Source organism: Sinohyriopsis cumingii, chromosome 3 (genome assembly GCF_028554795.1).
Source record: "Sinohyriopsis cumingii isolate HCF-2022 chromosome 3, ASM2855479v2, whole genome shotgun sequence".
NCBI lineage: Eukaryota > Metazoa > Mollusca > Bivalvia > Unionida > Unionidae > Sinohyriopsis > Sinohyriopsis cumingii.
Genome location: NC_142963.1, coordinates 22,465,836 through 22,490,268, shown reverse-complemented (window position 1 = coordinate 22,490,268; position 24,433 = coordinate 22,465,836). Strand labels below are relative to the sequence as shown.

The 24,433-nt window shown below is 33.9% G+C and overlaps 1 protein-coding gene across 1 annotated transcript in view; it reads left to right on the top strand.

Annotated features, from left to right (window-relative positions):
- Window positions 1–553: 553 nt before the first annotated feature.
- LOC149802526 (uncharacterized) overlaps window positions 554–24,433 on the top strand; it is a 52,624-nt gene continuing 28,744 nt past the window's right edge. The window contains exons 1-3 of the mRNA XM_089951764.1: window positions 554–693; window positions 14,139–14,241; window positions 22,765–22,915. Coding sequence (XP_089807890.1) covers window positions 14,167–14,241; window positions 22,765–22,915 — 226 coding nt within the window. The 5' untranslated portion in view covers window positions 554–693; window positions 14,139–14,166. The remainder of the gene's footprint in view (window positions 694–14,138; window positions 14,242–22,764; window positions 22,916–24,433) is intronic.

Below are 24,433 nucleotides of genomic sequence, written 5' to 3'. Positions count from 1 at the left end.
TGATCGAAAATTACTTGAAAATAAATACTGAAGAATCTAATACAGTTTTACGTACTGGCTAACAGGGACTGAATTTTAGGGGTTTAGGAGTATCCCCCCCCCCCCAAAAAAGAATTTGCATGTGCTTTAAAATTGCTGTAGCCTATATACGAAAATTAACAAGCCCGTCAAGTCCCCCTCCCCAATCAAGTTTTGCCCCCGACCCCCGAATCAGGTTTTGCCCCCCTCCCCAAAAATAAAAAGTTGAAATGACGTCTCAGCTGGCTAACTTCAAACATAACAGTCGTGCTTATTTTTCATTCGCTCGTTCTGTTTTTATCCTTTTCTTTTCTTTTAGCATAAATTGCAAGTTTAACTATTTATGAGTCATATTTAAATATTTTTGCGTGTTTACTTAATGCTGTTCGCTTGCCCTGTCAGTGTAGTTTCAAACATTGCTTTTGTACAAACCCCATGGAAGGAGCCCCAATTTGAGTATTTTCGGTTCACCCCCGTTTCTAGGAATTTTGACCTTGCGATTACCTCCCCTACTGAAAAATCTTCTTGGTGGAGACTTTACAGTACAAATTCCATCAAACACTGATAAAACTTGTCTTAAAAGTCGTCAGATCTCTACACGTCGTTGTTTATGAAGAGTTTCTGAATTATCTGTTCATGGAGGAAGAAAAGAAGAAACTTTAGGTATCGTGTACAGTACGTATCGTAAAGATTTTGCTTCACTTTTTTCACATTTAAAGTCGATCGAGAAGTTGCCATTTCTTAACCTGGTTGACAGAGAGTTCGACAAAAATATGGTTGATGTCATGAGACTTGGGCACGTTGTCATTCAGCTTAATTACCATCGGATTTTAAAAAATATTAATACAGAATAACACAGATAAAACTGTTTGACTCTTGTGTAATTTCTAAATACAATGGTGATCTAAGAATACATGTATTTCAATAATAGGTGGGTGCGTCTCTGTGATTAGGGCTAAGATATCATATTTCTTTTTTATTTTAGATCTTTTAGTTATGTTTCAAAGTCACGCGGAGTTGATTAAGTCTGCAGGAATATATATATATATATATATATATATATATATATATATATATATATATATATATATATATATGACATTTATTACACTTACAGCAATGAGAACGACTACAATCTAACATCACTGGGATGCATTTCGTTATATTTAATCAATACTTGTGTTACTGGGGAAATTGCTTTGCTTTTTTTAAAAAACACTTTTGTGCCCAAGATGAGTGATGATATACATTAAAGAGAATTGAAAGTTAGTGTTTTTTCCACTGACCATTGATGTGTTTAAACAAATATTTAAAGGCATGGTTGTCTTGCAGAAACAGACAAAATAATGATGTATTGTTTACTGGATTAATTTGTTTTTAGCTAATTTGCTGAATTGTAATGATTTGTAATCATTGCACAAAGCAAAAACTTCTTTGCTTTAACTTTGAGATGAATTTGGATTATGGGAGAAATTAATACCCTTGTGTCTAAGGCAATATTGTCACAAGTAAGCAGTTTTAATTATCAAAGAAATCACAGTAACTTGCCTTTCATTAATTAAAGATGATGAAACTTTGCAGTCACATCAGTTTTTATGTATAGACCATGACACCTTGGTCTCCAACATAATTTAATGTGACCAAATTTTTAATTGTGTGGAATGTAGGTCACTGCAACTTACACTATAAGAGATATGTGTAAAAACAATATGATATCAGTCTTGTACATGGTTTTTGTCATGTTTTTAAAGATGTTGTATACTGGGCTAACATATCAGACCTACGGCAGCTTTTTTGGTTGTAACTAATAGTAGTATGACACATGTCTAAACAGTTACAGTATTTTCCAAAAAAAATGGGTATGAACTGGCTGTCAGTTGAAATTTTGCTGCAATTTCCTAGGCTTTCTTTAGTGGAAAAATTGCATCTCATCCAATTCAATTGGGTATTTATCACAATACAAATGGTTATGATTTTAATTGATTTATAAAATATATTGTGCACATTTTTTATTCTTCATCAGAATTTCAAGAGTAATATTATGTCATTTTTTCATTCAGTGCATGTAACATGAGTAATGTTTGGCTTAGAATTGGGAATGCATTGACCATTTTCAGATTAAGAATGTGGCCTGTATTAGCACCTGACCCTCAACAAAAGCAGTTGCATTTTCATATTTCTTACATTGTAAAGTTACTACATATTTTTATGGATTTTAAGAAAATTATGCACTTAAAGTTTATACAAACCTCTTTTCAGCCATTTCCTATGATCTTTACATTTATAATACTTGCATTTATTCGTTGTTACTTATAACTTCAGTACTCGGTATGAAAAACTAAATCATTATTTGATGCGTTGTGGTTTGCTTGCATATTGCTATATTGAACCACAGAGTAATCTTGATCAGTGAGAACCTTGCTGCATCACCCCAGTTGTTAAAATTGTACATCTTGATGACTTAGTGGATTAGACAAGTTGGTGGGAAATATAATATGAAATAGATGGCTATTTTTGCAAGCCCTTCACAGTGATGTTACATTTGCCCATGTGAATTATACCTTGGGTAAATGCACAAAGATGCAGCCTGGAGAAAAAACTGCATCTATAATTATACTTTTCAGTACTTATTTGCATATAATGCATACCTTAGCTCAGTGATGTACTCACTAATATTTTTATACAATGGAGTAAACATTTTAGTGTCCCAAAAACATTTTTAGTAATGTGTTGACATCATAAAAGTGACATAAGTTATTATCACTGAAATAGAAAAGAAGTACATTCTAATTAAGTGAATCACCAAGGACATATTCTTCTTGAGTCAAGACAGTGATGTCTTTTCAAATAATAATGACAGAATAACTAAGAAAATACATATTGATTTCCATTAAGAACAATATAAGAATGTGCTAGTCACTGTTTAGTTTCTTTAATGAGTGAATGTCAGAAACCTAAAATATTATTTATAAGTTTAAACTTTTATTTGCCTGCTGTAAACACAATTAGATCCATGCTGGATTCAGTTTTTTTTTTTCCAGTCCTGTGCAAAGGACATGTTCTTTTTTGTTATGCACAAAAGCTTCTTTAAATTGTGTAAATCCGTCTTCACATCACCAAACTTTTCACTATCCTGAATGTGGTCACTTGGGATTTGAAAGAAAAAAAATAATGAATGCATATTAGTACAGCAGGATGCTGATTAAAGAATATTACTGCTTCATTTATGATGTAATACATTCCAATTGCAAACTAGTTGCTTATTGTTGGAGAAATATTTCAGATATAAATGAAGAAATAATCAAACATATTTGATTCACATATAAAATGAAGAGAGAAATGAGAAATAAATAAATTAAAGTTTACTGATCAAGCTTTTTTTTCTCATGTTAATAGTATACTACATAAATACAAGAGCAGCTCACGGATAAAATGCATATTTCATTACTTATCACATTTTCTTGAATAAGAACAACAGCAACCAATGACAACTACTACTGCTATAAAAACAAAATGTTATGTTATAATAGTGTGTGTATAATTGTACCCAGTCACCACCACCACCGCTCACCTGTTCGTACCTAAATAGATCTGAACTAAAATTTTAAAATTTAGCAGTATGAAAATATTAACATGCGATCCAACAAATTCCACCTGTAGAATATGAAGTCTTTTATTCATTGTTGAACCTGTCCTTCATTTCATCAGTTCTTTCTTGGGTAAGTTGTATGAATCAGAATCGCCATTAATGACTCCAGTTTTTGATCTTCATAGCCAGGTCAACATTGTGGAGCTAGCCTAGTACTGGGTAATTACATTTTGTGGTGTGTCCATTTTCACAAGAATTTAGCTTAAAAAGTAATATGTGTAAACTCACTGAAATAATAATGATTATATATATATATATATATATATATATATATATATATATATATATATATATATATATATATATATATATATAAAATCTACTACCAGTAGACTCAATCATTGCTGGCTGATCACATTACTATGTAAGAGCAAATAAGAAACCAACATCAAAGTTCACACAGTAGTTGGGCAAACCAGGTACAAAGATAATCGTAAAGTATGTTAGTAATTTTGCCGTATTATCTGAATTAAATACTCAAGAAGAGGTAGGAACAGGTGTCAGTTGAATAACATGGCTTTGAATAAGGTAAAATGATGTATATTTAACTGTAATTATATAAGGATAACTGGAAAATTAAAAGCATTGTAGCTCAGGTGCATAGTGTAGCAGCAGGTTCTTTAGTGTCATGGGCTGAAATAAAAATGTAGCAAGACTGCTACAGAAGAAGGCTGTGGGCAAAATACTGCAACAACACAGATCTAGCCTGACTCTAGATCTTTCTGGCTAGTTAGAAAAAAATTATTAATGTATACCAGATAAATGGGTTCACCTAAGGAATTATCCAGTAGGCAAAAGGTTATGTGTTTCCTATTGCACTGATTTTAAAATTAGGTTATTTAGGTTTTTATTTATATAGATATTGTATATATTGTAATGGTTAATATATATAATGTACCAAGTACTTCAAGTTCTGGGCTAAACTGGCTCTATTAGATGCACAAATCATTTTTTGGATTTGTTTAAATTTATTTTATTTTATTTTATTTATTTACCTGGGGGGGGATGCTAATTTCAGCACTGAAAAACATTTATGGCTGGCCAGCTTTAAGAACATGTTTAGGGGCTGGGCTTATGGAGATTATTTCTATTCAACTTTAGTCATACCCATTATTAACTAGTAATTTATTTGAATGAAATCCACCTCTTTCTCCTATCTTGTGCTGAAAAATGGCGTTAAAACCTAGAACAACAACAACAACCTCTTTCTCCACACTTTTTCATTTCAAAATAATTAAAAATTATTTTATAATTATGCATGTTACTCTGTTACAAATTACATTTCATTATTAATATACTTGCTAACACATACCCCTTATAAGCTAGGGATACTCAAACCCAATTAATGGTCTCTAATCCTCCCTTATTGACCAGCCAGTAGGGTCTGTGTGTTAGCTTGAAGTGTACATTTTTTTGCTATTGCTAAATTGACCAATTTATATTCCTGTAATTAAATTTGACTAGTGTCTGTCAGCAGCAATACTTGTTCTGCTAGTTTGCTTTTCCAAATATTTCTTGTCTTTCTCCCCATAAGTCTGTCTGTCACCAACATATTGGATCATCATTATATCAGATTTTGGTACATTGATGGATACGTGTCACTCACATATTGAATCTATATATCCGAATAATGGTATTTTGATCGATGTTTGTCAACTCACATATTGAATCATCTATTTATCACAAAATGTTGACTTGAAGACAGAAGTGTGGACACAGCAGAAAGGTGCAGTCACCATTTTTGTGCTTTATTTTATTGAAGTGACTTGCCATTTGAAAATGATAATTACTACTGGTGATTTTGGCAACCGTTATTAACACAGATTTAATGTGACATAAAGTTTAGGCTGGTAATAATCAAAGGGCCTGAAATATTAAGCAGAACAAAAGCATAGAGTGAGATGTGCTGGTGCATTATGCAGAGGTAGATCTGGGTTTACACAGTTCATGGTAAATATAGCATGACTTGTTCTTAACTGATACCTCAATACTTGACATAGGGTTTGATCAGCATATATGTACTGGAGTCGTTTATTAATTTTGACAGATAACTGCATGCATTTCCTTGTGTTCATTTTCCTTGAGGTATTTATACATTTCTCTATAGAGTTCTTTTTGCACTAATACAATAGATATATATACCAACCCCAAATATTCACTCCCCCACCTTCAGAACAAAAGGAAACTTCAGAGATCATAGTGGAGACCCTCAGTATAAGTATTCTAGGGAGTATTAAATATGTACTATGTTGTAGGTGAGGTCACTTTATACTGGATTCATTATGCCCAGTATTATTATTACCTAATGTAATGGGATCCATCACCATACCTGCCTCATTAAAAGTACTGTGCTAATTACTATTACCTAATGTAATGGGATCCATCACCATACCTGCCTCATTAAAAGTACTGTGCTAATTACTATTACCTAATGTAATGGGATCCATCACCATACCTGCCTCATTAAAAGTACTGTGCTAATTACTATTACCTAATGTAATAGGAGCCATCACCATACCTGCCTCATTAAAAGTACTGTGCTAATTACTATTACCTAATGTAATGGGATCCGTCACCATACCTGCCTCATTAAAAGTACTGTGCTAATTACTATTACCTAATGTAATGGGATCCATCACCATACCTGCCTCATTAAAAGTACTGTGCTAATTACTATTACCTAATGTAATGGGATCCATCACCATACCTGCCTTATTAAAAGTACTGTGCTAATTACTATCACCTAATGTAATGGGATCCATCACCATACCTGCCTCTTTAAAAGTACTGTGCTAATTACTATCACCTAATGTAATGGGATCCATCACCATACCTACCTCATTAAAAGTACTGTGCTAATTACTATTACCTAATGTAATAGGAGCCATCACCATACCTGCCTCATTAAAAGTACTGTGCTAATTACTATTACCTAATGTAATGGGATCCATCACCATACCTGCCTCATTAAAAGTACTGTGCTAATTACGATCACCTAATGTAATGGGATCCATCACCATACCTGCCTCATTAAAAGTACTGTGCTAATTACTATTACCTAATGTAATGGGATCCATCACCATACCTGCCTCATTAAAAGTACTTTGCTATAGTGGGGCATCGTAAACAAGGAACCACTGTGTACAATATATAAAGGACATAAAAGTTTTGCTGAAACTTGTATATTGTGAATCAGAGTGTAGTAATAAAGTGACATCATGGCTATACACTTGTGTCTGTATGTTTTGTTTAAGATACTTCACTTCAAATGGGCTACATGTAGATAAATTGTAGGCAATGTAAATTCTTATTCACTTGGCCATACTTAAAAATTATGCATGAGACAAACATTGTGTGTTTGGTGTAATTACAGATAACTTAATTTGATAATGAGAGATAAACTAAGGTTATTGCATTAAGGTGTTCCCTATTTTTATGACCTACTGCTTGCATGTTGTTTTTGTCATGGCTGTCTGTCATTAGTAGCTGTTTTAGCAAGAATGTGTGCTGGAAACTCTCAATCTAGATAATTAATTTTGCAAATTTGTATACATATGTAAATGATCTGTTTGGATTTTCAGACTATAAGTTTTCAATTCACAGTACAGTTTAACTTGATTGACATTTTTTTTTATATAAAAATGTTAGCAAGATTAGGTAAAAGCCACATCAGAGAGATAAATGAAATTTATAACACATATTTATATTTATTGTAGTTTATCTGATAAAATTTATGTCCAGTATAGAAATTGTTACATTTTTTCAATACATTTTTTAATATTTTTGGACATAGACTTAAAAAAACAACTCTATTGGCAGTGTTAGCAGAAAACCAGAAAGTAGAAGAAAAAAAGTTTGGTTGCCATATTTTTATATACATGTATATGATCTGATTAGAATTTCGTGCTATTACATCTAGTTTATGCAACCTTTTGGTCAGCAATTACACAACATTTATATATAACAGCAGATATAGTTGAAAAGTGTGGGGGGTGGGGGCATTGGGATCTCTTTTCCAACAGCATTTTTGGTTTTTCTCTGGGTGTCATAGGTGTCTCTTTTTATAAATTGACAAATGCACTTATATTTTGGTGGGTACTTGTCACCCTGAGTCAAAATTGGTCATGGTAATCTACCTTTAATCTTCCAGTGATTACCTTAAGATTTTTCTCAAACACCATTTTCTGTTCTGTCATGAAATTTTCATGCATATATTCATCCTGGAGGTTACAACCCATCATGGATAGAAGTAGGTCATAGTTTTCATACTCCAGCAAGTAAGCAAAGTTTTTGCATTTAGCACAATTTCTCTGATACCATTGTATATATGTGTGTGCAGTCATGAAATTTAATGGTCATATTCAATTTGGAGGTTACTACCTACAGTACTATTGGCAGAAGTAGGTCATGGACACCTACTTTTTATGCTTTAGCCATTATGTTACATGATTTAGCATTTCACTCAGATTTATTAGGAGCCCTGAGTATTCTAAGGTACTTGACTTTAGACATCACTCAACATACCACCTCTGTCCACATGGGCTTGAATCACAGCTCGACCAATGTGTGTGTGTGTGAGAGATTGCTTGCTAGTAGCTTCCTGTGGGCAGGGTTTCTCCCCAGAGCTTTTATGGATTCCTCCGCAACCTAATATACTGGTGGCCAAGTAAAGTCTGTCATGTGCTGAAAAATGGCATTAAACCCACAAAACACAGATACTCAGTTTTATGATAATATTGTATGTAGCCATGAAATTGAATTGGTGTACTCATTTTGGAGAGTACTAATCACCATATGCAAATGTATGTCACAGTGATCCTTATTTTATGCTCCATTGGTTACATTAGGTTGTTACATTAGCTCAGTTTTATCAACACTGTCTGTATAGTTACGAAATTTGATGAGCGTATTTATATTGGTTTATAGCAGGAATTATAATAATATAAGTGACCTACTGTTAAGGTCAAAGTTATAAACTTTTTGTGCTGTGGTGATTATGCAATTTTCCTCAATTTTTCCATGCAGAACACACAAGGCATATCATTCTGTGGAATTCTTGTTTTACATTCACACTTATTGAAATTATAACACCAAATTACCTCTGATAAACTCGTTACACAAAGCTCATGTCATATATAGGTGTGATTTAGATTTTTAATATAGCTTTAACACTTTTTCAGTTATATAGCTACAATGTCTGCAGTATGGCAGTTTATAGTGATGTCTAGCACTGAGGCATCATGCCTCAGACATGTAGCATGATGTCCCACCCAGTCACATCCAGACATCAGGCTGACCAGTCTTAACCCTAACCTCTTGTCACATCCTGAGACCAGGCTGAACAGTTATAACCCTACCTTTTAATGTGCATAGCTCATAGTTACATATATATATGGTAATACATAAAGGAAGGGGTGGCATTTTGCAGGAAACTGATTAATTGCTTCCTGATTCCATGTTTTCTGTTTATCATTAAGTGTACTTTAAATTTAGTCTCCTATACAAGCTACCAGGCAGCTACTTTATGCATAAGCATGTCAAATACACTAGTTGTTTTATGACAAGTTGTATATTACAATAACCCTAAGACCCCCAGTCGCCACACAGATCCAATTAGAGCATGGTCATTACTTATGCTTGATTGTCTGAAATAATTCAGTTAGTTTCAGTAACAAAATGTACCTTACATTACTTCAGTTCATTCATCAGTTTGTAATATATTAAAGAAAGTCAAGGAAATGTAATTGTTTCATGCAGCAACTCATGTACAGTTTCTTTAATTTTCTCTTAATAAGCACATAATGAGCTGCTTTAAAAAACAATTGAAATAATTCTTCAATTAAAGAAAGCAATTTCTAATGATTATTGCCCATCTCCCATGTTAAAAGGCAGACCCTTCCATTTCAATCTTAGAGGAGATATGCTGTATTGCCAGGCATTTTAATCTCACTGGCTTTGTACCTCACACCTCCTTTTTCTCATCTGAAATCTTATAATTGAAAGTATTTTGGCAATGTTAATGTTTCCACTTTCTGAATTTTTTTATTAAAAAATAGTGTTATAACATGGTATATAAATTATTAATTTAGTTGCTCTTCTTTTGCCATTATTCAGTTTGTATATTTTTGGTTTTCTGATTTAATATGTTTGTATGAATTTGTGTGTGTATGTATGTATGTATGTATGTATGTATGTATGGATGCATGCATGCATGCATGTCTGTATGTTCATTACTCCCTCATTATAATGCTGTCCATGGGAGCCATAGAGTATACCCCTCTGTAGTGAGACCACCTTATAGTGAAGTACATGTTGCATATAGCTTTACCACCATTGAATGAAATGCGATCCATGACCATTCTCACTTTGTGAGGCCAAAAATATATGTGTTTTGTATTGAACTGGTTTTAAAATTAGGGTAGGCAAGTCATTTTTTAAATTTTGTGTTTTAAATTATATATTTAACATGTTCTTTTGTGCTTTTTATCTTACCAGGGGAGGGGGAACATGTTAGGGAAAGGACTGAGAAACAGATGGTCAGCCAACTGGAAACACCCAGGTTTTGTTTGCCTAACAGAATAATCTTATTATGAAGGGCCTTACAGTGAGGGAATGCTGTACGTACATGTACATAAGCAACCTACATTTAAGTACCAAGTTTGGTGAATTCTCTCTCACATGTCCACCATCCATATTTTCAACAAATTAATGAAATAGGCCTCTGAGGTCTTTAATAGGAAAAATGATGTAAGTTGGGTTGTAGACCTGAAATGGGGGAAGAAATCTTGCACCCATTTTTTTTATAAATGGGGTGGGAGTCATTGAAAAAACAGGTGTGGCTTGCCAATGCATGCCTGTTGTGCATTTGGGTGATGCTTTTGGCATGATTTTGGTTCTTGTTGTTGTTGTTGTGGGGTTTAACGCCATTTTTCAGCACATGATAGACTATACATGGCAGCCAGTATTAATGGTGGAGGAAGAACCAGGGAAAACCCCGGAAAGAACCACCGACCCATGAGAAGCTACTGGCAAGCTTTCTCACATACCCACATTGGCTGAATCCGAGACTTGAACCGCCGCAGACAGAGGTGAGATGGCAGTGATCCGTAACGAAGAGCGCTTTAGACCACTCAGCCACTCGGGGCCCCCATGATTTTGGTAGAAATTAGCATAAATCACAATCACACAGAATAGACTGATGATGTAGCACCTTTTTCCTTAAATGTTATTGTTATTATTATCATCATCATTATTATTATTATTTTTATTATTATTATTATTATTATTATTATTATTATTATTATCATCAGTAATGCATTGATAAGGTTTTGAAAAATTTGAATAAAAGACCTAAATGAACTACTATGTCACAAATGGGGCCCAGATCAAAATCTGTCAGCCTTGGTATACTTAGTTGGTGCAGTGATTTTCATGATTTCAGTCATCTCCTTCATCATTATCATCATCACATCATTAGTATAATTAATATGTGTAGTAGTATTGCGAACCAGAAGTGCTGTTATTGTTACAATTTCTGCACTTGTTAATTTTATGAGAATTGCTGTTATTGTTACTCTTTCTGCACTTATTAATTTTATGAGAAGTGCGGCTATTTTTACACTTTCTGCACTTGTTAATTTTATGAGAATTGCTGTTACTGTTACACTTTCTGCACTTGTTAATTGTATGGCACGGTCTCATTAACTTTCAACATAAAATGTGCACAATTATTTCAGGTTTCATGTGTATAATGCCCACAGCTACTTAGAATTCACCTGCATGATAATTGCTCTGTTTATACCTTTTTATTGCTGCCTGTTTCCTGTCTAGTTCCTGATAATATATGTATCTATATATGTACACATACACATGTACAGTATATAACTTTTACTGAGAGTGGGCAATAATGTGTTTGAATGATGTTATAAAAATGCCATAAAAATGACTTGTAAAAATGAGCAGAACATGGCTTCTATTTTTTCCTTGTTGGCAATAACAGTCACATTAGTACATATGCTAATAGGTTGTTGTGTCACCATGATTGTTGTAGGCATACATTTTACTGATTGTCTTTCCATCACACCTAGTTTAAGTTCTGCATTTAAGTCAGTTTTAAGGCCAATGGTAGGGAATCAGTGTTCCAGGACAACATTTGTTGTTGAGTTTTATTTTTGTTCCATTTATTCCAGTTGCATTACTTACTGGCATTTGTCCAAAATCTAAGTTTGCAGAAGACATCAACATGGCAGCTATACCTGTCATATACAGCCACCTCAGGCAAATCAAAAATTATCTTATTGAGATATTTGCTTCCTTGTAATAGGTTTGTTACTCCAATTACAGTGGCCCTCACTGCAAGATGGGGACAATAGTTACCTATCCCAACTAGCCCAAGGTAACTAAAACTGTTGGGCAAGTGAAATTTCATGTTAATAGGCAGTTTTACATGTAGTTTTGTGCAGCCATGAAAAATCATACAATTTCTGGGGGGTTGCCTTGAAAATATGAATTTAAAAAAATTTTATTTTATCCTCATGGAGTCCTTGAATTTATTGAAAAGTGCCTTGAATCTGCCAAAATGCCTTGAATCTGCCAAAATGCCTTAAATATATGAGATGGAATAGCAAACACCAAAATTGACCACTTTCGGAATTGAGAATTCATGTTATATGTGTTTTCCAAATGTAATAAATAAATTAATAAAATGGAAGACAGTTGGGCAGATCAAATAATGCAGGACATCTGTAGTTACCAGGTGGAATATCATCTCAGTTGTGTGTGATTTGGATATTTAATGTAGCTTGAACAATTTTTCAGTCATGTTGCTATGATGTCTGCAGTGTGGCTGTTTATAGTGCTGTCTAGCACTGGGGCATCATGCTGCTGACATGTAGCATGATGTTCCACCCAGCCACAGTATCCTGACATCAGGCCGACCAGTCCTAACACTAACCTCTTAATGCTGAGCACCAAGTGAGGCAGCTGCTGATACCATTTTTATAAATCTTTGGTATGACCCGGCCAGGGTTTGAACCCACGACCTCCCGCACTCTAAGCACTTATGTGCCTGGAGCGGAATAATAGGACTTTGAAAACAAAAATTTTACAACAGTTTACCAGGACTTTAAAAAGAAACAACTTAATACAGTTGATTATCGTAACTTTGAAATTTAATAGATTACAACAGTTGATTACAACGTCTTTGAAATATAATTGTTTACGATATTTTAATACTAGGACTTTGATAAGTATTTGTTTACAATATCTCATTACCAGGAGGTTGAAAAGAAACAGATTACAACAGTTGATTACCAGGACTTTGAAAAGTAATAGTTGACAATAGTTGATTACCAGGACTTTGAAAAGTAATAGTTGACAACAGTTGATTACCAGGACTTTGAAAGTAATCGTTGACAACAGTTGATTAACAGGACTTTTTAAAGTAATCATTGACAACAGTTGATTACCAGGACTTTGAAAAGTAATCATTGACAACAGTTGATTACCAGGACTTTGAAAAGTAATCGTTGACAACAGTTGATTACCAGGACTTTGAAAAGCAATAGTTGACAACAGTTGATTACCAGGACTTTGAAAAGTAGCAGCTTACCACATTTGATTATCAGCGGTCTGTTTCAGTTTAAAGTCCATCTGAAATGAAATACATGACGCATCCACAGTAACTTGTATACAGCTGCTTTCAGACTTTGATGCATGCCACCAGTAACTAAACCCAAATGGTTAGCACTGAAGCTATTCTATGCCTAGCAGGCAAAATGTAGCCTGAAGTACATTCATGTGGCACATGTAAGAATTTTTTGAGAGAAAAGGTACATAAAAATATGAACTCACCATTCCTTCCTTCTAATCATAGATAATTTATTGTTTGCTCCTTCTGTGGAGAATAATGCAAAACATAGTGATGCTAATGATGGTGATGGTGATGAGTGTCCACTCAATGAGTACTAAAGGTTTTGTGCCAGCCAAAGTTAAACATGGTGTGCAACATTTTCCCAGAATCATCTTTGCAAGGTTTATAGGTCGAAATTGGAATGATTGCCCCAGATACATTTAATCTTTTTTTTTTTTCTTCTTACAATGTAATATAATTTTGTGATTCATAAAAAATCTACATCTTTAAAATATATAGAGAATTTTCCATGAGTGCTCTTTTCAAATGTAATGAATGAAAGGAGCAAATAATTGCTATCTTATGTGAATGATTTTGATATGCGATGAATGATGGAAATTTTTTTTTCATTTACATTTACATTAAACGTAGGGATACATTTTAGTAAGAATATCATCATCATCTCCAGTGTAAGTTGTTATAAACTGCATTTGGTATTTCTTTCCTTATATTTGACTGAAGGAAAATAGATTGTTTTAAGATATTCTTTGCAAAGAGGTCAGAGGTCAAGTTGCATACCTATCCATATCTGTTCTTGATTTTATATATATCTACTTTCAGATGATTACCGGCATATGTGGACATTATCATGTTGAACGAACATAACTCCGCAGAATATAAAAAGGCACTACAGGATCTTATAAAACTTGAGATACAGACTTTGGTAAGAAATCCTGTTAAACATTTTAGCTTCTACTTCTGACGACAGGGATAGAATCAAAAGGTGTAAAGCCCCTGAAGGCCACAAGTTCATGTCTACCTATTTTCCTTTGTGTCATCTTTTTAATCTAGTATGCAAAATAAATCTTATTTTCTAAATTTTCTGGTGTTTGAAAAACAATTTCTGTGTTAAAGTATATACATATCGCCCTCGGTATTGGTGCCCGGATCGAGTAGATATTAAAATAAAGTGTGAAACTTATAGATGGAATAGAGATCTGAGCAGATATATAGAACAGAACGACATGAGCCTCCATACATGAAAACCAGTAATTTGATCAATTACATAAACAACTGTGATAATACATTACATTAGGAAAATACACTTCATTTGAAATAAATCTTTCACCAAGTTTCAAACACAAATATTTTTATATAAATAGCCGATCTGTTTTAAATGATAGAATTGGTTCATCATAGAATTGTGAACAGTCGAAATCATTGCCTTGCACAACTTCATAACCTGCTTATTTCTGGTTCACTCCACTGTGGCTGTTCTTTTAGGTCCTTTCGCTCTTTTCCTTCTCCAACCTCCCTACTGTCTCACCTCTTTTCGGCCCCCAAACTGGGTATATGTAGTGGATACTTAAAGACATAGATATGTAGATACTTGGATAAGCAGGTACGTGGATGCATCAGTGGATACGTCAATGGAGCTATTTCCCCTTTAAAAATAAACAGAGAAGCAACCAAAATCTTCTGTCAGATGTCCTACTGGGAATGGATCAATACTCCCCTCTCATTATATCAGATATCGTTCTGTCGGAATTCAAACAGATACCAAAGGCTATCTGGTCAAGCTAAACATGGCAGACCATAAACAAATCTAGTTTCATAAGATTATTGTACTTCCTAACGGCTATTTAATCACTGACTTGCATTAACATCATGTGAGACATAACAGTTTCGTTATCTTCTCAATTACACGAATGAATGAATCAAATTCATTACATGGCTTAACTACGTTATTTTCAACGAATACACACATTCAAGTCTTTATCATATGTCAAATCACCTAACATCAGAGAATTCACACAGATTCTCGTAATTCATATCAGCTAAAGTAATGCATGAAATTCTTAGGTTCCTATAACAATTAAGACTACAAATTCAAACAATTTGTCAAACTTATATAAAGAAGATCATTGTATGAATTCAGATGAATTCAAACAACAGTTATACTCATATCAAGAGGATTGATTTATGGATTTAAACAAATCATGCAAATATAAGCAAATAAATTCAAGCAAATAATTATATTGGTATCAATGAATTAATTGAGATTGATGCAAATACCTTGTGCTTTCAAGCTTTGTTCGCTTATGCCGCCAAGCACCTGTCCCATAAATCTAATATATTGTTCTCTGGCCCAAGTTAATGTGCTTTTCATAGATCGAAATTTGCATCCTTACATATATATACATGTACATGTACCTCTCTCTCTCTCTCTCTCTCTCTCTCTCTATATATATATATATGTATGTAGAGAGAGAGAGAGAGAGAGAGAGAGAAATACACTTACCAACCTTTTTGACAAAAAATATATATGTACCTTCTAATTAGAGGGCCCCGACTGGCTGAGTGGTCTAAAGTGCTCACCATTCTGGATCACTGCCATCTCACCTCTGCATGGGTTCAAGTCTCAGACTTAGCTAACATGGGTACGTGAGAAAGCCTGTCAGTAACTTCTCGTGGGTCAGTGGTTCTTCCTGTGGTTTTCCAGGGTTCTTCCTCCACCAGTTATACTGACTGCCATGTATAGCCTATCTTGTGTTGAAAAATATCGTTAAACCCTACAACAACAACCTTCTAATTAGAAACAGCTGGGAAATTCTTATCATTTGATTTGTAATGCTTGTCTTGGAAGCACCTATTATCGGGAATTTCTTGATGCATTGACTCTCAGACCCCCATTGTGACCTTGCTCCTGAACCCAGTGAGCCATTTCAGAACTCTGGTAAATTCCTTTAGTGACAGTAATTGAGCTGTATATTGCCTCTGATGTCTTAATATAAAATTAATATCACAGTACAGAAGTTAAAATCAACATCATGAGACCCATATTGCTTCTGATGTCTTAATATATTGTAGATACCAAAGTACAAATGTTGATATAAATATCAAGAGATCATAACTGCATCTTTCCTCTGATGTCTTGATACACACCACTCCTTTGATAACTCGCACCCTGATAACTCACGAACCCGCTTATAACATGGGATCAGGCATGGATCCCATTTTTTTAAACCAGAAAATACCATACACAAAAATTGATCCGTATTTCTTTAACTTGAAGAAAATCGTGATCAAAATTGATAACTGAAACATAGATATATCTCTCATTTTATGATCGAAAACGGTAGATAGGACCTAGAAATTTTAATCAACATCTTGAAATTATCAGCTTTTAATAAGAAGTCATATAATTGGTTATATTTTCTTTCCAAACAACATTCTTAGTACACTGTAATTAAAGATATTTAAGGAAATTTAGATCAATGCAAATGTCACTTACACCTGGTGTAAGCTTTAGATTAATATTTAAATGTCAATTAAATAAGTTTTATTAAGTGAAATTTGTGTTTTAATTCTATCTTTAGTTTGTCTTAAGTGTAATCATCATAAATGGAATGTGTATTAAATGTAAAATGTGTCAATCTACCATAACAACTATGTCTGCAAGTGTTTCTCTGAGAACCTAATTAAGTGCCAACTGTGTTTTGATAACTGACTTGTGGAATTATTTGTTGTGTTACTGCACTGAATTCAAAGTTGGCATCCTTTGTATTATGACATTGATTATGTCTTTTGAATCAAATAAAGGAGGTGGAATAAAAGAAAAGTTAAAAGGCATACAAATCCTACATGCATAAGATCTATTGGCCCCGGTCGTATGTCAGGTGAACTCACTTCATTTGATCAATCAAACACTGTTATAAACGTTATTGTGTATGTAACATAAGCTACCTTAAATTAACCAACTCATTCATAACTGATCAAAGATAGCAAGGCAACCGAGCAAAATGAATCATTCGTCAAATAAAGAGCTTGGGTCAGATATGGACCATTGTGGGCAAGTGAGTTTCAGAGATTTCCTGAACTGGCACTTAGAGATATCCTCAAGAATGATAAGAAGTTTCACTATTACTTTCATTGAAATTATGCCATCAATATTGTACTAATTGAACAATACAAAAAATTTAGTTTCAATGTAGATGATTGTCTCACGAAATAAATGTCGCTAGTTTTTGAAAAGAAGGAATCTTGTTTAGTGTTATATCAACAGTTAGTCTAGTTCCCTGCTACTTTGACTCCCAACTTAGGACTGTACTATTAAATACCACTCTAGGAACCAGACTAATCAACAATACAAAAAGCAGTGATGTAATACACAGATGTTTTCGCGTACACGTGATGGTTATTGAAAAAAAGTTGGAATAATGTTTCACATGTTGGACATTTTGAAAATAAATGTTATTTATGCAGAGTAACAAACAACTTCATTAGAAAAAGCATGTTATTAACAATTATTATCGATGTGATTGTAAAACGAAGATTCAGTCATTAAGCAACCCAGTTCCCCTCCCCCCACAGTTTTTTTATTATGTCTAAGTGGATTTTTTCTATTTTTGGAGGTCCCTCAATATCTCATGCCCTTGCTTATAGTGTGATTTATTGTGCACGAGTTATCAAGGGAATGTGTAACATGGATATCAGAGTACAGAAGTTAAGATACATATCATGAGACCAAACTGCATTATTGCCTCTGATGCCTTCATATAATATGGACATCACAGTATGGAAGTGGAGATAAGCATCCTGAGACCAAAACTGCTTATTGCCTCTGATATCTTGATATAATATAGATCTAACAGCGGAGAAGTCGAGAGAAATATCATGATACCAAACTGGATATTGCCACTGATTTCCTATTATATCATAGGTATCACAGTTCAGAAGTCAAGATATATATCATGAGACCAAACTACATATTGCCTCTGATGTCTTAATATAACATGGATATCAAAGTACAGAAGTTAAGATAAATATCAAACTCATCGCTGTATGACCAACTAATGGAAAGCCTGACATTGTCATAACAATTTATATATAACCTAGCACTTGCTTTCAGATTACATCCCGTGATGATGTTCCATCCAAGGGCATATACTTTTTAAAAGTGTTTAGTTTGTCTGGGAAAGAGTTGACCATGTATTTTGGGATTTACCCTTTTGCCCTTTATCTTCATTTTTTATTTTTTTATTTTGGGAAGTTTTTGAAGCATTCTTACTTTTACCTTTTAATGCATGTTTCCTTTTAGTTTAAAATGTTTGTCTTCCCGAAGATTCTGGAAAGTTTTTACCTTTAATATTTCTCCTATCTAGCTTTTTTTGGGGCATCAAATAGCCAAGACTCTGCTGATGTGTTCTTACACTCTATATTTCACAAATATATGCATGCCTACATTAGATACATACATACATACATACATACATACATACATACATACATACATACATACATACATACTTACATTCATACATACATACATACATACATACATACATACTTACACACACACACACACACACACACACATGCATACAGTGTGACAAAGCATGACAAGAAAGTTGGATATACCAGTAATTCAAGAGAAATGATTCATTCTTTGAGTCCAGGGACAGTATACAGCAACAGTACAGAACACATGAATTGGAAACTGAGAGAGCTGCCAGATATCATCTGAACTTTTTACATGTGCAAACAAGGTTTTAAAGTGTTCACTTTTTTGAAATTTACAAATTTATTTAATTAAAATGACTGAACCTACCCAAAGTTTGTGCATGTATTAACTGCCCCTGATATGTATGTGGAATCGACATATCGCTGGAGCAAAGAACTCACTAACATAGAGATTCATAGTGTAGAGAATTCAAAATTAGTTTTAATATGAGCAAAAATCCTGAGGAAATGTAAGAAACTGAATTGACTGATGTTAGTACATCAGTGGTCATCAGCAGATTGGTAAGAAAAAGGAAACACATGACATTTCGGTAAGACAGAATATGGTGTTTTGAGGTATCAAAGATATTTTTTTTAAAAACAACAGTTTGAACAGAAACCTCCATAACTGACCTTACATTAAAATTGATTTTTTTTTATGAAGCATCAAATTGGGTAAACGAAATAAAGTATTGAGTTCAAATTAGTAACAACGCATTGTATAGTGTATAGAGTGTAAATCTTGGATGCAGTTTTGTTAAGTGGTTTGCATATTTTCTGAGAGATTTTTTAAAATTTATCCTATAACTCTTAATTTCAAGTAATTTTTACTTGAATATCCAAATAAATTACACCAGTGTCAGTAAAATGTTATCATTATTCTTAATGATCAAATATAAGACCAGTGTGAGTTACAAAACATATGGGGCCCTGAGTGGCCAAGTGGTCTAAAGTGCTGTCCGTTATGGATCACTGCCATCTCACCTCTGTCTGCGTGGGTTCAAGTCTCGTAAAACCCTACAACAACAACAACAAAACATATACCATAAATAAGCTTTTCTGCTCTCAGCAATTCTTACAGTTCACTCAGAACCTCACTTACATTAAATTAGATTACAGGTAGTAATTGGTGGGCAAGGTAAAAAGTGTTCCAGTACCTCTGTATTTTAATGTCAGGCAAATTAAATAGAGTCCTTACAAGTGTTCCAGTGCCTCTATATTTTAATGTCAGGCAAATTAAATAGAGTCCTTACAAGTGTCAATAGACTAAAAAGTACTTTGGTAATATCTACTTTTATGTTTTATCATGTATACCTTGATATAGTTTTGAAGATAAAATATATTGCATCAGAATAAAAGATATTGATATTTTTAATGTATAATGCTTTATTGGTACAGCATACTGTGAGATATGTGTTAGTTTAACTTCCTGATAGCAACCACAATAACAGTGTTCATGTGACCAGCAACACCAAGACTTCTTTTTTCCTTAAAAATACTATGTATATGGAAGATTCTGAATGTATAGCCTGTTACTCTAAAACACTGTTATCAAGACTCAAATTTATTATTCAACTTGAAGGTTAGCAAAACTTGTCTGTGAAATTTAAAGCTGTTTAAAAATGATTGCTTGTCAAGTGTTTGAGTATTTATCTTGTTTAAAATTGATATTTGTTTATAGCTATGGCTCTCAGCAATCCAAAATGCAAAAACTGTTTATAGGTTAGTGTACATTTTCTTGTAATATTCTTAGTTGAAAAGCTGTCCCCAAGTGGGGGGTCAGAACATTGGAAAGTATGTGATTGACCCTGGCATATGTTCAGTGGATATATTGCCAAGTTCACTTTATCTACCAAAAGCTGTTGGTATATTTTTCTTTGGTCTAAGCTGCAACTTACTGGCAAGACATAGGGATCACTTTTCAAACTCTGTTTTTGTTGTTGTTATTATTGCAGATGACAACAGTACGTTTCTGCATTAAGTTCAGTTTCGCTCTCACCTTTGTGTGTTCATTCATGAAACTTGATATGGTTCATCTTGGATGGCAAAACTTTTTTCTGGCAAAAGTTGCTTTTTTTAGTTAGGTTTTGACAGATTCATACTCTTTGTTGAAATTGTATCCTGTATCATGTACAAGTGTAAATGAAGGCAGATGACAGTCATTGAGTCATTTCTTCTTCTAAAATCAGGTGAAGGAATCCAGCTTTTAGAATAATATTTGGTTGGTCTCCATAGGTAGAGTATCAAAGGTGAGGCTGCAGGTTTGTTTATTAAAGTCTATGAATTTAAATGTTCTATTAATCATTTTTATAAAGGAATATCATCAGTCATGATAAATATAATCTTTCCTAATAGTTTATTAACCATTTACCATAAAATCTGGCCCTTTAAGCTGCAAAGATTTTGGATCTCAACCATAATCTGTGTTGGCCCATATGATAATCTTATGATTTTGTTTTTATCTTGTGTAATATTGGTTCATTTCCTGGTCATTGACTTAGTCTCAAATCGACTAGAGTATTTATCATCCATACTACCTTATATATAAAGTCAGCTGACTCATGGCAGGCTTTTGGAAAGTTTCTTAGTCAACATCTAAAGAAACAATCATTGTATGACTTTTTTTAAAATTCAGTACTGCTACTTTTACAACATTATTATCATGTACTCACCTATAATGTTTTACACATGTTTGCTACTACTGTTTTTATGAATCCTGTATGTACTCATCCTTAAAGATTTGTGTATTATTTTATGGTAGCAGTAGGCCAATTTTCTAGTTTTTTTAAGCATTTGTTGTCTAAAGACACCTCATTTTGCAGGGCCCTGAGTGGCCGAGTGGTCTAAAGCGCTTTTTGTTACGGATCACATCCATCTCACCTTTGTCTGCGTGGGTTCGAGTCTAGGATTCGGCCAATGTGGGTATGTGAGAAAGCTTGCCAGTAGCTTCTCGTTGGTTGGTGGTTCTTTCTGGGGTTTTCCCGGTTTCTTCCTCCACCATTAATACTGGCCGCCATGTATAGCCTATTATGTGCTGAAAAATGGCGTTAAACCCTACAACAACAACAACACCTCATTTTGTAAGCACTGTGCAGTTTATATGCATATATTTATACAAATGCCAATTTAGAACACTTTATGGAAGATTGGTCAGTTGACCAAATAAGCTTTAAATAAGACATTACTATTATTATTATTATTATTATTATTATAAGTTGTGTATCAGGTGCATGTTTTACTTAACACATGACCACAGGCTATTTCTAGATTATAAATATCAATGATGTATGTAATTTAGCAGGTAAAATACATTTTCAAGTTAAAGTGAGGTTCAGTTTTATGCAGATATTTTATGGTGTGAAATGAAAATTTGCAACTGAAAATTTGTTTTGGCTTTTATAGTAGTAGTTTCAGGGAGGGGTGGAGAGGGAAATTGAGTTTACTGGGGAAAATGTGATCTTAAGAAGGAAAAATTTGGGACCAAAGACAATTTTAATCTTATGGGGATGTTAGTATAAAGAGAACTCTGCAAGAAACCCTGTAGAAGAGTGTCCACCCTTGTTATAAAGCAGCCTTCTGCGATTCCAAAATAGTGTATTTTTATCTCTATTATGAGAGACTACCCTTTCATAAGGTCAGTTTTTTGTTGTAGAATGGGTGGCCTTATAGGAGGTGAACCACTGTACTTGGAGTTCAGTTTAAGGGTAACACTGTGTAAACAGTTTGGGAAAACATAGCATGTTGTTATTGATAACGTAAATCATCATATTGAAGCTTCAGTAAATGTTATCATGCCTTGTAGTTTTTATTGTAAGTAAAAAAATATTTAATTCAGTTTTCTTTCTAAATTTTTGCATAAAGTTTATACTCATGAAAGTTTTTTAGAGTTATAATGTCATGTCAAAACCAGAGAAGAATTTGTATAATGCTTAGGACGATAAAATTATGTATTAATTCCTTTCAGATTAAGCGCCTTGCAGAAATAGGAGAAGAGTCCTTATTTTTGACTGCTAGCCTCAGTGATAAAACCTGTTCTCAGTATGGCTCACAGAGGGGTGAGGGATTCCTGGGATACAAAGGAGAGCTGCAGAAGCAGTTTCTCATCTTTTGTGCTGGTATGTGCAGTGTATCTCTCATGAATTCAGTGGCCTTCATCTAGGGTCCACAGTAGGTTGCTAGTCTTGCCAATTAATTTCACCCAGATATGTCTCGTGGGTCGGTGGTTCTTTCCGGGGGTTTTCCCAGGTTCTTCCTCCACCATTAATACTGGCCACCATGTGTAGCCAGCCTATCGTGTGCTGAAAAATGGCGTTAAACCCTACAACAACAACAACACTCAGATATGCAGAAAAAGTGAAGGTGTCATCATTCACCCCAACCTTTTGCCCAGGCCATTGTACACTATAACATTTGGAGCACAATATCAATTTTTGTGTCTTTTTTTTAGTTAAAAGTCCAATGTAAAACCATTCAAAAATTGTACATTCATGCCATATCTTAAACCTTTTGTGTCATTTGAATTATTATTTCTACAATTACATTTCAATCTTTAAGATTCCTGTCAGAAATTCACACATGAACTTTGTATAAGTGAGTGACATTCCATGCATTGGCAGTCTGATCACAAGATTTTATTGCTATTATACGATTTTTTGTCAGATTGTTAGTGAAGGGAAGAAATAAGTTTTCTTCATATTTCATCCATTAAAAGTAAGATGAAGGGTTTTCACCTCTATCTGTCCCCAAGTTTTGGTTGTAACCAAATTATTTAGGTTACTGTCTTTTTGCAAAAACAAAGTACAACAACAAATATGCTGAGTTTTAAAAAAAAAACTTTAAGCTCACCTGACCAAGTGACTTTTTTATGGCCCTGTATCCATCCTCTGCTGTGTGGCATACATCATGCATCTGTCAGCAGCCTGTATCCATCCTCAGTTGTGTCATACATCATGCATCTGTCAGCACCCTGTATCCATCTTCAATTGTGTGTCATACATCATGCATCTGTCAGCAGCCTGTATCCATCCTCAATTGTGTGTCATACATCATGCATCTGTCAGCAGCTTGTATCCATCCTCAATTGTGTATCCATACATCATGCATCTGTCAGCAGCCTGTATCCATCCTCAATTGTGTGTCATACATCATGTATCTGTCAGCATCCTGTATCCATCCTCAATTGTGTGTCATACATCATGCATCTGTCAGCAGCCTGTATCCATCCTCAATTGTGTGTCATACATCATGCATCTGTAAGCAGTTTCTGATTTAAACATCTAAAAACAACCAATGGACCATTTTGACATGAAGATTTTAAGATTTGTGCAAATGACTTGATAAAAATAATAAAATATTAAAATGACTCCTTAAATACTGGTCAACTAAATTTGAACAAATTTGACAGAAGACATCCTAGCTGGAAGACATTTCAAATATGGTCACACCTAGTAAAAATAGAAAAGCCACTGTTACTTAAATGACTTTTCCAAAAACTGCGAAATAGAATTTGACCAATTTTTACAGAAAGCAACCTAGCATGCAGACCTTTCAGTTTGTACAAATGATGCCAATTCATTGCCAAACATGTATTACTAAAAACGATGCAGACCTTTCAGTTTGTACAAATGATGCCA